The following is a 14,599-nucleotide window of genomic DNA, read 5'->3' on the forward strand; positions in this document are numbered from 1 at the left end:
GAAAAAGAGAGAGAGACACACAGACACATAAAAATGACAGAAAAATAACCATTTACCACGAAGACCAAATACACAGGTGTGTGTGTGTGCAGGTGATAGAGGAGGTGAGTGTTGGAGGCGACTTGGAGACTCAGAGTTCATCGTCTCTGATCAGATCAGACCAGATGCTGTTCTGCAGGGTGAGACACACCGAGCTGTCCTTTGACCTTTACATTTTTAAGTTTGTCTGTTTTTAGGACATTTAAATGTTGACGTCTCTTCCTGTCCGTCCTCAGTCCAGTACAGTCCAATCGGACTCTGAAGAGGAGAAACCGCCTGCTGTCCACAGCACAGACGGAGACAGAGGTGAGTTCAGGTCTGATCAGCTCAGACTCTGTCCTCGTCTCTGGGACGCTCTCTGGACCAATCAGCTGTGGCGTGCCCCCCCAGGTTTCCTGAACGTGCTGATGAACTGTCAGTGGCAGAGCTTGCTGTGTCGGGTGGAGGCCGGTCTGCTCAACATGTTTGGGGAGGAGGAGGATGAGGAGGGAGGGGAGATGAAGGACAGATCTCCTCAGTACACAGTCCAGCTCCGAGGCTGCGAAGTCCGGGCCGGGCCCGACACAGACCACTCCTTCAGGATCACACTGAGCATGCTCGGTGACCAGGTGGCGGTGCTGGAGGTGAGTCATGTCATTTTCACGTCCTGGTGCCAGCTCGCGTTCTGAGGAGGACGAGCTAGTTTCTCAGTTTTGATTGGTCCGTCTCTCAGGTCAGAAGTTCAGAGGAGAAGCAACGATGGTTGAAACTGCTGCAGGACGGAGCTGTCAATCACAGTCACCATGACAACAACAACACACAGGAGCACACAGGAGAGCACACAGGAGAAGCTCTGAGGTAAGAGGTTGCATGTTGTCATGGTGGTGGACCATCAGAAGGAGCTAAAACATCCAGCACTTCCTGGTTCTCTTCTTCTTCTCCTCCTCCTCCTCAGCGGGCTGCAGACTCGGAGGTTTCCCCCCTCCAACACCTACATGGACGACCCGTTCCACCTGAGTGGAGCCGGCCAGCAGCAGCCGGTCTACTCCAACACCTCCATCCTGGAGCACATAGTAGGGCTCACATGTAGCTCACATGAATTCTATGAGGTTTGTGTTCACGTTGTGTTGAGATGTTTTTTGTCTGCTCGTCTTTCAGCTCCACAACTCTCAGGATTCAGTCCACCACAGCTCAGTGTCGTCCAGGGACTCAGTGACCTACAGCAACACCGTCCTCTCCGGACACAGTGAGTCTCATCACACAGCGACACTGATCACCTGGTTACCATGGATACCTGCCAGTGGGCGGGGTCTATCAGGACACAGATGATCATTTAGTCCTGAGGCTGATGTTGAAGCAGAAAAAGGTGGTCTGGTCTGATGGATCAGGTTTATGGGAAACCCTGAAGTCACTTTGATCTAAATCTGGTTCAGACCAAGTCCAGGTCTTCATGGAAACATTATTCCCAGTTTAGGAGGTTTGATTTCTAGTCCCAGGTCTGATTTCAGTCCAGCCACTGTGTGATGAGCTGGACCAACAAATCCACATCCATGGAGGCTCCAACACACGACTTCCAGGACTTAAAGGATCTGCTGAAGTCCTGGTCCAGACCCCAGAGCTCAGCTTCAGGAGTCTAGAGGAGTCCAGACCTCCAGGACCAGGACTGTTTTTAGTGGGGAATAGGAAGCTAAAAACCTCTGTGTGGGTTATTCATTGTGTCTGTGTGTGTCTGTGTCTCTCAGACAGGTATGCTGGTGAGGTGGAGCGCGGCGTCCAGAAGCTGGAGCTGACGATGAAGAGGACGGTGCAGCTGAGAGCCGGATCAGAGATCAACCTGACGTCGGCAGGGAAGCCAAACAAACGCATCTCCTTCAGACAGTCGCTGGCCGTCTGCACTGAGCGCGCTCAGGTGGGCGGAGCAACCTGAAGGAACGACCGCAAAACACACAGAATTACATGAGAGGAAGGTTATTGATTGGTTGGCCACTGATCAGGACAGACGTCTGATTGGTTTATTTGATTTGTAGTAATGGAAAACATACACTGATTATTTTACATTTAACCACCTGCACACTGACGCTGCTTTCATGGTCCCTGTTAAAACCCTCTGCTGGTCTCTGCTGGTCTCTGCTGGTCCAGGTGGGCTTCCTGAACCCTCTGCTGCGACGGACGGCCTCGGCTAAAAACTCTCTGAGACGAGCTCCTTCAGCGCTGTTCATCGAACACGGGAGGGTTTTCCAGAAGAAGAAGGTTCGACTCACTTTTTATTGAAGTCTATGGGAAAGTGTCCCTCCTCCTCCTCAGTAAACGTTTTCCTGATGAGTTTATGGTCTCAGTCTGAACTACAACATGATGCTCATTTTTTAAATGAGGCTCCATTTTGGGGGAAAGGGGCGGGGCTACAGTGTGACTGACAGACTGGACCTCTCAGTCCGGATAGAGAACAGAACAGGTCAGATCCTCCTTCTCCCCCAAATCTAGTTTGTACTAGTTTAATAAAACCAAGATGGCCGACAGAGCTCTGTGTTTAGGTCCTGATCTGGATTCAGACCTCATGCTGATGTAACAGGAAACACCTGATGGTCAATAAAACGTCTGACTGTTTTCTGTTTTCACAGGAGTGGGAAACTAAAGCTGCTGCTTGACCCAAACCGTCAGATCCAGAGTCCAGACCCAGCAGGTCTCCAGGACTCCATCACAGAGCACGTTATTAGGAACACCGGCACACCTACGTATTCATCAGCCAGTCCTGAAGCAGCAGTTTGTGATCCAGGTCCAGGGGAGGAGCTTCAGGTCTCATCAGATGTCACAATGAGGACGGCAACAGCAGACTCTGGAGGTCTCGCTCAGAATGAACCTGCAACAAAACTCATCAAAGCAGCAGCCAGTCAGCTGATCCCATCTCCAGAGCTCTGCCCAAGAAACGACCACCATGTTCAGACGATGAGACTGAGCTCAGTGGGTTTGTCGTTTTAGTGTCGCGTGGTTGTTTAATGTTTACTGTGTCTTTGTTCTTATTTTGTGTCTGATTTGAGCCTGACCCCTGACCCTGAGCCTCGAGCCCAATCAGATCCTGTTAAAGGGTCCATTGATGCAGTTGTGGACTGTTGACACAGCTTTGAGTCAGTGAGCAGTTTGCTCAGATATTTTCTGGTGAGGTAATTTCCTGTTTCCTTCTCTGGGGTGCACTCAGTGTGAAGATGCTTTTCTGATGTTCTGCTGCAGTGAAATGTTGAGATGTGTTCAGTTTGTTGGGTGTGTCAGGATTTCCGGCTTCTCCTGTCAACCCTTGTCTCGTCTCCCTCAGCGTCTCTGTTGTGAACTTCAAGCTGCTCGTTTCTCTGAATGATTTTTTTCTGTAGTGTTCTTTAATCCTCTTTTTTTGATGTAATGGTTAAAATTGTTAACTGAAGCAGTTTTGTATCTGCTCTCACCATCTTCAGGACATTATTATTCCACACATGAAGAATCGTTGATTATTTATGTTTTCTATTCCAATCCATTTGTCACGTATTTGTATCATTTTTATATTTAGTGAATTTATAATCTCAGGTAAATGTTTCTTTGGTGAACTGAACTGATTTCAAAATGATATTTTATATCAAAAACTGATTTTTTTTATCTAACACTTTAGCATCTAGATGAAAGGTTTTGTTGAAAGTCCGCTGATTTAACATTCATAATCATTATATGGATGTGTTCGCTGTCTACAGCTGTAGAATATTCAGCTATTACATGTTTTATACTGATTATAAATACTACATTGGGGTCTTGAAGTCTCACTGATACATGTTTGTTTCCTTATCAGTTGCTTTTAATATCTGTATGTAATTTGTATTAATAGCACAGTTAAAAGAGATAAACCAGCCTCCAAACAAAGAAACAATAAACAATTAAAGGTGGAACTCACTGAAGTCTCAGCAGCGTTTTCATTTCAAATTAATTAATCAATTAATTGATGTGACATCAAACAATTATTTAATCGCTCGTTCGGGTTATTTAATCTTCCGCTTGGTGGCGGTAAGAGTCTAAAAGTCTCCGTTTCCTTCAGCGAAGAAGAATTGCGGAAGTGTGAACAGTTTTCCTGAAGGCTCGGCAGCTAACAGCTAAGAGAGAACAGTTTGTCTAACCGGCGGGTCGACCACAGTTTCAGGTTAGATACACACCGAACTGAAGGTAAAAACTCCGGATTCAACCTAAACTCCATCTGCCTGCTTCGCTGTTTGGTCGTTGATTTTTGAAAAAAAGTGCCCCCCTGCTGTTAGCTGTTAGCATGGCGTAGACAGGACTGCAGCCGTTAGCCGGTTAGCTGTCGAGCTAAGCTATGCTAAGCTAAGGTAACAGAGGGGATTCGGGTGTTTTCCCGGAGCAGGGAGTCTGATGATGGAGGTTAAACCTGAGGAAAACCGGGCTGTTTAGTCCGACATTACTGTCACGGCCTCGGCGGAGCTCACTGTTAGTCTTAGCTGTGTCCTAGCCTAGCCTAGCCTAGCGTAGCCTAGCCAAGCCGCTTCCTTTTGTTTGTGTCCAGCTGAACGGTTTCAGTTCAGGCAGAAGTGAGACGGACAGGGTGTGACTGATACAGCCTCTAACGAGCTGTCCTTATTTCCCCCTCTCCTCTCTTCCTCCTCTCCTCCTCACCTCCTCTCCTCTCTTCCTCCTCTCCTCCTCACCTCCTCTCCTCTCTTCCTCACCCCCTCTCCTCTCTTCCTCCTCTCCTCCTCACCTCCTCTCCTCTCTTCCTCCTCTCCTCTCCTCTCTTCCTCCTGTCCTCTCCTCCTCACCTCCTCTCCTCTCTTCCTCCTCCTCCTCTCCTCCTCTCCTCTCCTCCTCTCCTCTCTTCCTCCTCTCCTCCTCACCTCCTCTCCTCTCTTCCTCCTCTCCTCCTCCTCTCCTCTCCTCCTCTCCTCCTCACCCCCTCTCTCCTCCTCTCCTCTCCTCTCCTCTCCTCTCTTCCTCCTCTCCTCTCCTCCTCTCCTCCTCACCCCCTCTCCTCCTCTCCTCCTCTCCTCTCCTCCTCTCCTCTCTTCCCTCCTATCCTCTCTTCCTCCTCACCCCCTCTCCTCTCTTCCTCACCCCCTCTCCTCCTGTCCTCTCCTCCCCTCCTCTCCTCTCCTCCTCACCTCCTCTCCTCTCTTCCTCACCCCCTCTCCTCCTGTCCTCTCCTCCTCACCTCCTCTCCTCTCTTCCTCACCCCCTCTCCTCCCGTCCTCCCCTTACAGCTTCAAGATGACAGCCGCACCTTACAACTACTCCTACATCTTCAAATACATCATCATCGGTGAGTCTGAGCTCTTTACAGCTCTTGTGTGTCCCAATAGTTCACATTCAACAGTAATAAAACTGACACAAATGAAAGTCCGGTCATTAAACTGCAGTCGAAGCGGATAAAGCCTCTCATTGCCGTCAGAATATTATTATTATTTCTGATGCATTCAAATGACAAACTCATTTTTATCTTGTAAGCGATTATTATTTTTTTTATTTCTTTCTTTGTAAAAAAAAATCATAGTGATTTCAACAATGATTGATGAAGTTTCTGTTGCACATGATTTGCCTCATCTGGCCAACAACATCAAATACAAAAAAGCAGCTAATTGTCACATTTTGAGTCTGAAGCCATGAAATATTTTAATGAAAGGTGACGTCTGTGATTACCAATGTAGTTCCAGATAATTTTCACCTAATAAGCTATTTGGTCACTGCACTTGTGGTTACTGTTGAGTAGTTTGATAAATGTGGTGCAGTATGAATATTTCAGCACCGTTGTAACAATAAATCCCCCAAAACTGCCCCAAAGTGCAGCTCATTAGTAAATCTGCTGCTGGAGGATCTGACTCGCTGCAGCACTCTGCGTTTCCCTCTCTCCCTCCAGGTGATATGGGAGTTGGGAAGTCCTGTCTGCTGCACCAGTTCACAGAAAAGAAGTGTGAGTCTTTTGTTCTCATCTCTGCTGTCTCCCATCATCCTCTGTTCTTCGCTCAGTACAGATAATTGTGTGTGTGTTTGTGTGTGATGTCGTGGCTGATAGTCATGGCCGACTGTCCCCACACCATCGGGGTGGAGTTTGGAACGAGGATCATGGAGGTTCACGGTCAGAAGGTGAAGCTGCAGATTTGGGACACGGCTGGTCAGGAGCGGTTCAGAGCCGTCACCAGGTCCTACTACAGGGGGGCCGCCGGCGCCCTCATGGTCTATGACATCACCAGGTACGACTGTGTTTGCTTGCTTGTTTGTCAGGAAACAAACAGGAAGCTCCTTCAGATAGATAATTGATCTCTAAAGTTCGGAGTCCCACCAACCAGAGTTTGAGCCTTCGATTGTCCAGTGAGGACGAGCAAACCAGCTGTTACTGTTCATGAGCCTCAGCAGTGTCTTTGGTCCAGCTGTTGGACTGCGACTAGATGTGTTTTAACTCTGATGCTGACGATGACTTATCTCATGTTTGTGCTCAGGAGAAGCACTTACAATCATCTGAGCAGCTGGTTGACAGATGCCAGGAACTTGACCAACCCAAATACAGTGAGTCCAAACCATTATTGGTCAGATGAGTTTCATCAGGGTTGTCCTGTCCAATAAAGTTTCTGTTTGAGCTAATGTCTCTGAACGATTCACTGATGAACGATGTGTGTCAGGTGATCATTCTGATCGGTAACAAGGGCGACCTCGAGGCTCAGAGAGACGTGACGTATGAGGAGGCCAAACAGTTCGCCGAGGAGAACGGTGAGCAGCACATAAGGGTCCACATATTCAGGTTTCAACAGGACGTCCCAATAACTTAGCTCTGCTTCTGTCCCTGATCAGGTCTGCTGTTCCTGGAGGCCAGTGCTAAGACGTAAGAGCACACAGACACACACAGAAATGTTATCTTGGCTAATAAATTAGCAGAGAAACAGGGAGAGTCCTTATTTACTTCAAGATGTGAATGTAAGAGGAGGTCTCTGTCTTCCTCCTCTTTGTCCTCAGAGGGGAGAACGTGGAGGAGGCCTTCCTGGAGGCAGCAAAGAGGATCTACCAGAACATCCAGGATGGCAGTCTGGACCTGAACGCTGCCGAGTCGGGAGTCCAGCACAAACCGTCAGCGCCACAGGGAGGCCGTCTCAACGCTGACAGCCAGCCGGCGAAGGAAGGCTGCAGCTGCTAACCACAGACAGAAACTACAGACATCGGACGGATGGCGACGATACGTACACAGAGACCCCCCATCCTCCAGGCACTAACATCCACCTTCATCCAGAGGCACACCGGATTCTCCTGGATTACATTTAATTAACAGGCTCAGTCCAAAAAATCTGGTCCAGTCAATCCAGGTCACAACCACCAAATCCACCTCTGGACCAGCCGAGATTTCGGACCCCAGACCACCCCCAGCCTGAACTGGATCACAAACCGATCCCCTCACCATAATCCTGACCAATCAGTCCTGTTTCCAACACACTAACTTTGTCACCACCCAGCCTGCCTTCACTCCACATTCAGAGACACCTGAGTCACACCTGGACCAAAATCATCCACACCAGGTCCTTTTGTGTCCTGAGAAGTCCACCCGACCTGCAGCCACAATGGAGAGATCAGGTTTCTGCAGGGCCACCCCGTATCACATCAAGTAAGAGCTAAGGGATGTCCAACTGGGACTATTTAAAACCCAGAGTAGGACAGCCTCGTCCTTCATCCCACCCACAGGTGGGGGAGAGTCAAAATCTGGACCCATCTTCATCACTCACTTAAGCTGAGAGACAAAGAAAAACACAACAAATTGGGACAATCCTAAAGCCTCCTCCTGCACCGCTCAAGTTCCAAGTCCACACATTCCTATAAACAAATCCAGACCCCAGTACAAATCCTGGATCACCTTTGGCCCAAAATCTCAAGACAACTCTGGTGGTCAAGTTCACATTCGCTCTGCGATATAGACATTTGGATTTATATTTGTCTCTTCATTTCGTATTCAATCGGGACAGTCTTTAACATGAAGCCTCAAGATCATGAAGTCGACCATGCGTGGACTCTCTGGGATTCCATGTGTCTCTGAACACGGAACTGCCTGGTTTGTCTGAAGGTCTGATGTGGATCAGAGGACAGATTTTAGCTGTTTTTGTGTCAAACGTGTCTTTGCAGATGTTCGAGCTGTATTTTTGGTTTTTCACTGAAGGTTAAAGACACTTTGACCTTAAATACTCTCTGAAGGTCGTCTTCAGAAGATCTCGCTTTCTGCTGCTTCAGTTCTTCACTTATTGTTTTCTTTATGATGTCCCCAAATTTATGTGCAATACTAAACCCCACTTTGCATGACGTATCCAACAAAAAAAATCAGGTTGCGATTATTTTCAGTCATGATTTTAATGAGAATTTTTAAATTGGTTGCTGGAGTCTGTTCTGATCTCAGATCGGAGCTAAGACCTCAGTCCACTTAGAGCTGCATGTTCACATTCAGAACATTAACTCAAACCTCACAGGTCTTCACTGATCCACATTGGATTCAGGTCCAACAAACCTGAACTCAAAAAGGACCAGAGAACAGTAAGATACCGCCTCCTGGCTCCTGGGTGGACCCCCATACAGACTTGAACCTTTATATAATAAATTTTGTCTTTCTGAAAAATCATCTTCATCATTGATGACACAGCGCCACCTGGTGGCCATGGTATACTCTCACTGACAGGAGGAAGTGAAGCTGTTTACCACTTCCTGTTTTTGTTTAGTTTTCTTTTCAACATGAGACCCAGATGACCGTGTACCTGAACACACCATTCTGGTTTCTATTTCACTGCAGCCAAATCATTGTTGTGATGAAGGCGTCTGTTTTGACCAACAGTCAGGTTACTTAAAAAAGTCAGAACTCGCACATCAAGATTTGAAGTATTTAGACAGTTGAGTTTTGATGTCATCAGTCTTCAACTGAAAAGTAAAGTCCTGCTGTTCATGGTTGATCCTGGAGCTCAGACACCAGACTTACCAAAATAAGATTAACAGCAGATGAATTAACTCCATTTTTACCTTCAGCAGCTGAAACTCTCTTTAAAATTGAAGATTTGGAGAATATTTTTAAAAAGTGAGAAAAGTTTTCTGATGAATCAGTGTCGTAATTATTAAAAAATTCCAATTTATTTTTCGTTCAAATGAATAAAATAATACATTTTCTCACGATCTTCTTTTCACAGCAGAAATTAACTTTGTGTTTGAAACTTAGAGAAAAATAATTTAAATGTACAAAAAGGCAAATTTATATCAAAGAAAAAAATCTGAATTATGCTAAAGTCTTAATGAGGATCAGGATCATGCCAAAAAGTTTTTCTTATATTCAATATTTTACTTAGTTTTTTTTCTTGTTAATGGTACATTAAGTTATGATTTTGATTTTTAATCATTCACAACTTATCAGTTAATGAAAGGAAATAATTTAAATGAGCTTAATTTGGACTCAGCAGATGTCACTGACTTTTGTCACTTCTGGGGCTCCGTAGCTGTAATTGCTGTGAATCCGGTCCGGTGGTCCTGTGTATGTATCCGCTGTCACCTGGTGTTGCTGGTCCCGAGTCCTGGACCACTCGAGCACAGAATCTGGTTTCTGAGTCCCGATGTGTCTGTGCTACTCATTGCTGTCCTCTGATTGGTTGACAGCTGCCTTCTTTAACTGTGATGCTTGATTTATGAACGAAGCCCCTCCCCCACCGTAAACAAAACATCAGGCTGCCATCGTTTAATAACCTGCATCCGTTTTTGTTTTTTTGTTTTTTTCAAGGAAAGATTCGTTTGTCTGTGAACTCTAACGAGTCTCCAGGGACCAAAGGTCACAGAGGTCAACAGGAAGTCACTGGTTCATAAGAAAACATGTTTGTTTGTGACCAACGCCTTAAGCTTCCCCTCTCCAAAGGAAAACCAGTTTCATTAAGAGAAAGAAGTGAATGCCTGTTTAAAGCCCCACCAGCAGTTCAAAGGTTATCCGTGATCAGGAAGAGAAAAACCAAACAGCTGAGTCTCTTCTGAGGGTCGTTGGCCACAAGGTGGCGCTTTAATCAGGCAGAAACACTTTCATCTTTGTTTCTGTTGCTATAGTAACAAACAAGCTTCTTCTGACTGCCATTATTTATATTGATAATCTTGATCTTCATTGTTCCACCGCCGGGATTCACTTATTTGTAAATAAAGTATAAATATATACTGTATATACACCGAGTCCGATTCACATCATCAGTAGATCAACAAAACAATAAATGGATCTGGTTTGTTGTGTAGTTATTGAGTCTTATTGAGATAAGTCAAAAAGAAATGTTTGAGTTTGTATGAGTCCTGAATATCTTTAGGTCACGTCTGAATCCTCAGGTCCTCTCAAGTCCACATGTGGTCCAAGTGGAGTTAAAGCTACAGACAGAAGGACAGAGTCCAGATCCAGATCCAGATCCAGATTTATTTGTTACCTTCATAAAAACTCAGGACTTTTTCATCAGTTTGTTAGTTTATTGTTTGGATCAAATATTTTACACACACAGGTATTAATTACTGGTTACAGGACCAGTGACATCTCACCAGATCAGCGTCCACGTCCCACAGTCACCTTGAGGACACATCCTGCTCAGGTGACGCCATCAGACATTTAAGAAAGGAGGCCGATTTATTCACACGTTCATCAGACGTGTCTCATCGGGACTCCAGACAAGCAGACACCGTGCTATGTCACTGTTCGATGAACACAGAGCAATGGCAGCAGGCGGAGGACGGCGTCCTCAGAGTCTCAGTTTGATTGACAGCTGACATCACGACGTGCTTCTGCTCTTAGAGGCGGGCTCTGTGTCCTGCTCGTACTCGATCTCCACATACGCTCGCTTCTTCCTCACCATGGCCCCGTTTGCTGGAGATTTGCCTTTAGACCTGGAGCCCTTCGTCTCCATCTCCTCCTCCTCCTCGCTCGACTCTTCCTCTTCCTCTTCTTCGTCGCTGCTCGTCCTCAGCTTGTTCATGTCCTGGGAGGAGAGACGTTCAGGTTCGAACAGGTTTCTGACTAACTTAAATATAAACCTCCTCTAACTGCTGTGACCTCTGACCTCTGAAACACAGACATACCTCAAAGTCGCTCAGGTCGCTCTCATCCACTTCCTCTTCGGCTACAAACTCCCTCTTCCCGACGTCCTGCAGAGACACAAACTGTCAGCTGTTGTGTTGAAGTTGAAACGGACAGAGAATAAAAAGATGGACCACCTCGTCCTCCTCCTCGTCTTCCTCCTCAGACTCCGACTCGCTGTCCTCATCCTGCTGCTGCAGAGCTTTGTCAAAGGCGTGGATGGGGAAGTTGTAGATGTCTCCGTACTGAAAACACACAACACAAACACATTAACCAGATGAGACTAAAGGATCCTGCTGGTGCATCATCTGAAATCAGCAGTATGCTGGTCTCTGTAAAAAGCATCAGAACTTCATGAATCTAGACCCAAACTGGGACCAGGAGGAGCGTACCGTTCCTTGTTTGAGTCTCTCCAGCAGCTCCTTCTCGATGGCGTTGTCCAGCTGAGCGGCGATCAGAGCTTTCTCCTACAAACCAACAAGGAGAAGGAGGACAGGTGAGCACAGCAGAACTCAGTGTGTGATCAGGTGACGAGGAAATGAAGCGCTACATCACTCACCTCTTTCCTCTTCTCTCTCTGCTCCACCTTCCTGCTGAGAGGAACCAGCTTCCTCCTGCGCACAAAGACAAAGAAACATCACAAAGGTGTGTAGTTGTGTATCTGAGGTTCAGTCTCAGTTTGGATTTATTCCATTTATGATGAGACACTCAAAGCTGCTCTCTTATTTTGAAGGGCTGTTCTTTCCTTCCGTGCTGCCTGATGACATCACAGATCAGATCAAACAGCTGATTGGTCCCTGGGGATCAGCTGACTGTACTCACTGTCTCTTCAGGACCAGTTTGCGCATCCGGATCAGGTACTGGGTGATCTTGGTGAATCTCTGTTTGCACTTGTGTCTGATGAAGCGGGGCCAGTAGATCAGGTTCTCATCGATCTGTTCCAGAGCTTTCTCATAGTTCTTACTGAGCTTCACCTGCGTGCGCGCACACACACACACACACACACACACACACACACACACACACACACAGTTAGATCGGTTTTAAAGGCCTCAGGATTAAAGCCGTCTGAGGACCAACATGGACTCTGAGCTGCAAACTGTCCGGACTCACCTTCTCCCACATTCTGGCGGGAAAAGCTGCTCTCTCGATCACCTTCATGTAGAGGAAACACTGACCTGCAGAGAAGAACACAGTCGTCAGCGTCTAAAGGGTTAAAGGTCGGAGCGGTCTACAGGCAGGCGAGTATCTGAGCGTGTGCAGACGTTACCTTTCTCCTCCCTGATGGTGGCGTACTGACTGTTGGCCAGTGGACATGATGAGCGGTTACACAACCCTGTGATGTTGTATTCATTACGACAAAAGTTCTGACTCTTTGTCCTGCAGAGAGATAGGAGACAGACAGATGATGTCATCTGATGATGTCACGTATCTGCTAATATGCTTGGTGATTGGCTTATTGAGTCCTGGTGCTCAGTAAATTCAGTAAATTTATTTATCCACTATCAGTCGTGGGCGGAGCCTCAGGTAACCCTGAAACACTTCCTACTTCCTTCCTTCCATAAAAGTTAAGTCTCAGACACTTACTTCACTTTGAAGGAGCAGAACTGTTTGTTTCCTATGATGTCCCAGATCACCTGCAGGAAGACAAACCGGACGTTACCAACAGAACCTGAACACCGCGTCCACCACAGAGACCAGACAGACAGTTTATGATTCCAGGATAACACGATAAAACGACAATGAATGACCTTAATAAAATAAAATCGGACAGCTTTTAGATGAACCTGAAGCTCCGGTTCAACCTCAGACTAAAACCGGGTCCTGCTCCGGCTGTGGACCGGCTGACCGGAGAACTGACGTCAGGTTCGGTGAACTTACCTCGTCGTGCTGCATCTTTGTTCCCTCCGATGTTTTTCTGGAAAACGGAAATCGGCCGATTTGAAGGTTGATGGACTTTTTTCTGTCTGCGAAGCCACATGGACGATCAGTGAGCCGCCATCTTTGTGTCTATGACCAAACGGGATCTCAGAGCCGTGACGCAACGTAAAGAACTATCGCGATACTTCGCGTCCGGAAAATCCTGCTGGCTGTTCCATCAAATGACTGCATCACATAAGCAGCATAATTTATTCAGCTCCTTTCACATTTTATTACTGTTGAAGACTGTGATTCACTGGTTTGCATTAAAGTTTATAGCTTTACATAATAAGGCTTTCATGTCATTTAAGTGTTTTAAAGAAGTTTGTCCAGAAGAGCAGCCAGAATGTCAGTTTCTGTGTGTGTCCGCCTGCAGGATGTCTTTGTGTGTTTCAGTTTCAGAGTTTCTGTGATTGTGTGTTTGTGTGTGTGTCCGCCTGCATGATGTCTTTGTGTGTTTTAGTTTCAGAGTTTCTGTGATTGTGTGTTTGTGTGTGTGTCCGCCTGCATGATGTCTTTGTGTGTTTTAGTTTCAGAGTTTCTGTGTTTGTGTGTGTGTCCGCCTGCATGATGTCTTTGTGTGTTTTAGTTTCAGAGTTTCTGTGATTGTGTGTTTGTGTGTGTGTCCGCCTGCATGATGTCTTTGTGTGTTTTAGTTTCAGAGTTTCTGTGATTGTGTGTTTGTCCGCCTGCATGATGTCTTTGTGTGTTTCAGTTTCAGAGTTTCTGTGTTTGTGTGTTTGTCCGCCTGCAGGATGTCTTTGTGTGTTTTAGTTTCAGAGTTTCTGTGATTGTGTGTTTGTGTGTGTGTCCGCCTGCATGATGTCTTTGTGTGTTCGTCTTCGGGTTGTGTATGTGCAGTGAGTTAGTAACTGTTGCTTTAACCGGAACAGAGCAGGAGTTTCTTCAGCTCCGACCCGATATAGGTCGGTTCGGTTCGGTTCGGGTCAGACGGGCTGAGGCGCACGGCGTAACAAGTGAGGCTGCACCTTTCACGGACAGTCCGTGAACGCACCAATCATCATACTCATGAACCGAAGGATCGAATCCAACATGGCGCTGGTCGCACTGCTTTCCTCCCGCCAGCCGTCTGACTCACGGTGTCACCGCTTCACCACGCAGCACTTCACGGTTCATCACGTCACCTCAGATTACAACTGAAACGACCACATGACGTCACAAGCTCTGCTCCTGTTTGGCTTTTAACAGAGATACAAAAGAGTTTAGGAGTTCCCAGTGAAGCAGAGGTGCATCATGGGAATCTGTGGGCGTGGTTACGATTAGAAACTATGTGACAGTGTCACCTGGTGGCGCGGAGGAGAATGGCGCTGTTTGACCAGACAGGAAGTGTCACACTGAGCCTAAAGGTTAAAGGTCAGATAGATTTTCTTCTTCTGTCATGAACAGGTGAACTTTGACCTTCCTCCTTCTCCTTTGATGACCATTTATTGACCCTGATTGATTGAAAATCAGCAGGTAAAAGTGTCTGAATGAGTTTGGATTGATTTTCTATTGATTTATTGATTTATCAGTTGAGTCTATCATGGATGAGTCTGTGTGTGTGTGTGTGTGTGTGTGTTGACAACAGAAATCACAGACAGC

The 14,599-nt window shown here is 46.5% G+C and overlaps 3 protein-coding genes and 1 non-coding gene across 6 annotated transcripts in view; 2 read left to right on the forward strand and 2 right to left on the reverse strand.

Moving 5' to 3' along the window:
• LOC115048291 (actin filament-associated protein 1-like 2) overlaps positions 1-3,927 on the forward strand; it is a 9,324-nt gene extending 5,397 nt beyond the window's left edge. The window contains exons 8-16 of the mRNA XM_029509643.1: positions 93-179; positions 276-345; positions 430-662; positions 752-876; positions 974-1,091; positions 1,177-1,264; positions 1,761-1,927; positions 2,158-2,268; positions 2,637-3,927. Coding sequence (XP_029365503.1) covers positions 93-179; positions 276-345; positions 430-662; positions 752-876; positions 974-1,091; positions 1,177-1,264; positions 1,761-1,927; positions 2,158-2,268; positions 2,637-2,663 — 1,026 coding nt within the window. The 3' untranslated portion in view covers positions 2,664-3,927. The remainder of the gene's footprint in view (positions 1-92; positions 180-275; positions 346-429; positions 663-751; positions 877-973; positions 1,092-1,176; positions 1,265-1,760; positions 1,928-2,157; positions 2,269-2,636) is intronic.
• Positions 3,928-4,082: 155 nt separating this feature from the next.
• LOC115048315 (ras-related protein Rab-14-like) lies at positions 4,083-10,184 on the forward strand. 2 transcript variants are annotated; one of them, XM_029509692.1, is made up of 8 exons: positions 4,083-4,171; positions 5,241-5,299; positions 5,894-5,947; positions 6,050-6,227; positions 6,474-6,540; positions 6,654-6,741; positions 6,823-6,853; positions 6,985-10,184. In XM_029509692.1, the coding sequence occupies exons 2-8, from the start codon at positions 5,248-5,250 to the stop codon at positions 7,160-7,162; spliced, it is 648 nt and encodes a 215-aa protein (XP_029365552.1). In that variant the 5' UTR covers positions 4,083-4,171; positions 5,241-5,247; the 3' UTR covers positions 7,163-10,184. The 2 variants fall into 2 exon arrangements, with proteins under 2 accessions (XP_029365552.1, XP_029365551.1); XM_029509691.1 differs by having other exon boundaries at positions 4,090-4,194.
• Positions 10,185-10,446: 262 nt separating this feature from the next.
• Positions 10,447-13,087, reverse strand: mak16 (MAK16 homolog (S. cerevisiae)). Of its 2 annotated transcripts, none has more exons than XM_029509685.1 (10): positions 12,959-13,087; positions 12,665-12,714; positions 12,348-12,457; positions 12,191-12,255; positions 11,900-12,051; positions 11,637-11,691; positions 11,470-11,544; positions 11,215-11,322; positions 11,080-11,145; positions 10,447-10,979 (listed from the first exon to the last, which is right to left on the reverse strand). In XM_029509685.1, the coding sequence occupies exons 1-10, from the start codon at positions 12,971-12,973 to the stop codon at positions 10,773-10,775; spliced, it is 903 nt and encodes a 300-aa protein (XP_029365545.1). In that variant the 5' UTR covers positions 12,974-13,087; the 3' UTR covers positions 10,447-10,772. The 2 variants fall into 2 exon arrangements, with proteins under 2 accessions (XP_029365545.1, XP_029365546.1); XM_029509686.1 differs by having other exon boundaries at positions 11,212-11,322.
• Positions 13,088-13,942: 855 nt separating this feature from the next.
• On the reverse strand, positions 13,943-14,040 carry LOC115049460 (small nucleolar RNA U13). The gene has a single exon (XR_003841127.1). It is a non-coding gene; the product is annotated as a small nucleolar RNA U13 (small nucleolar RNA).
• Between the last annotated feature and the right edge of the window lie 559 nt (positions 14,041-14,599).

This window comes from Echeneis naucrates, chromosome 9, assembly GCF_900963305.1.
Source record: "Echeneis naucrates chromosome 9, fEcheNa1.1, whole genome shotgun sequence".
Lineage (NCBI taxonomy): Eukaryota > Metazoa > Chordata > Actinopteri > Carangiformes > Echeneidae > Echeneis > Echeneis naucrates.

Bases quoted from the DNA above. Each gene is read 5' to 3' on its own strand.
- LOC115048315 (XM_029509692.1), top strand. From the start codon at position 5,248: ATGACAGCCGCACCTTACAACTACTCCTACATCTTCAAATACATCATC. The intron at 5,300-5,893 runs GTGAGTCTGAGC...CTCTCCCTCCAG, and splicing joins CTTCAAATACATCATCATCG to GTGATATGGGAGTTGGGAAG. The intron at 6,854-6,984 runs GTAAGAGCACAC...CTTTGTCCTCAG, and splicing joins CTGGAGGCCAGTGCTAAGAC to AGGGGAGAACGTGGAGGAGG.
- mak16 (XM_029509686.1), bottom strand. The intron at 12,458-12,664 runs GTAAGTGTCTGA...ATCTCTCTGCAG, and splicing joins TTCTGCTCCTTCAAAGTGAA to GACAAAGAGTCAGAACTTTT. The intron at 11,146-11,211 runs GTCCATCTTTTT...GTGTCTCTGCAG, and splicing joins ACGAGGAGGAGGACGAGGTG to GACGTCGGGAAGAGGGAGTT.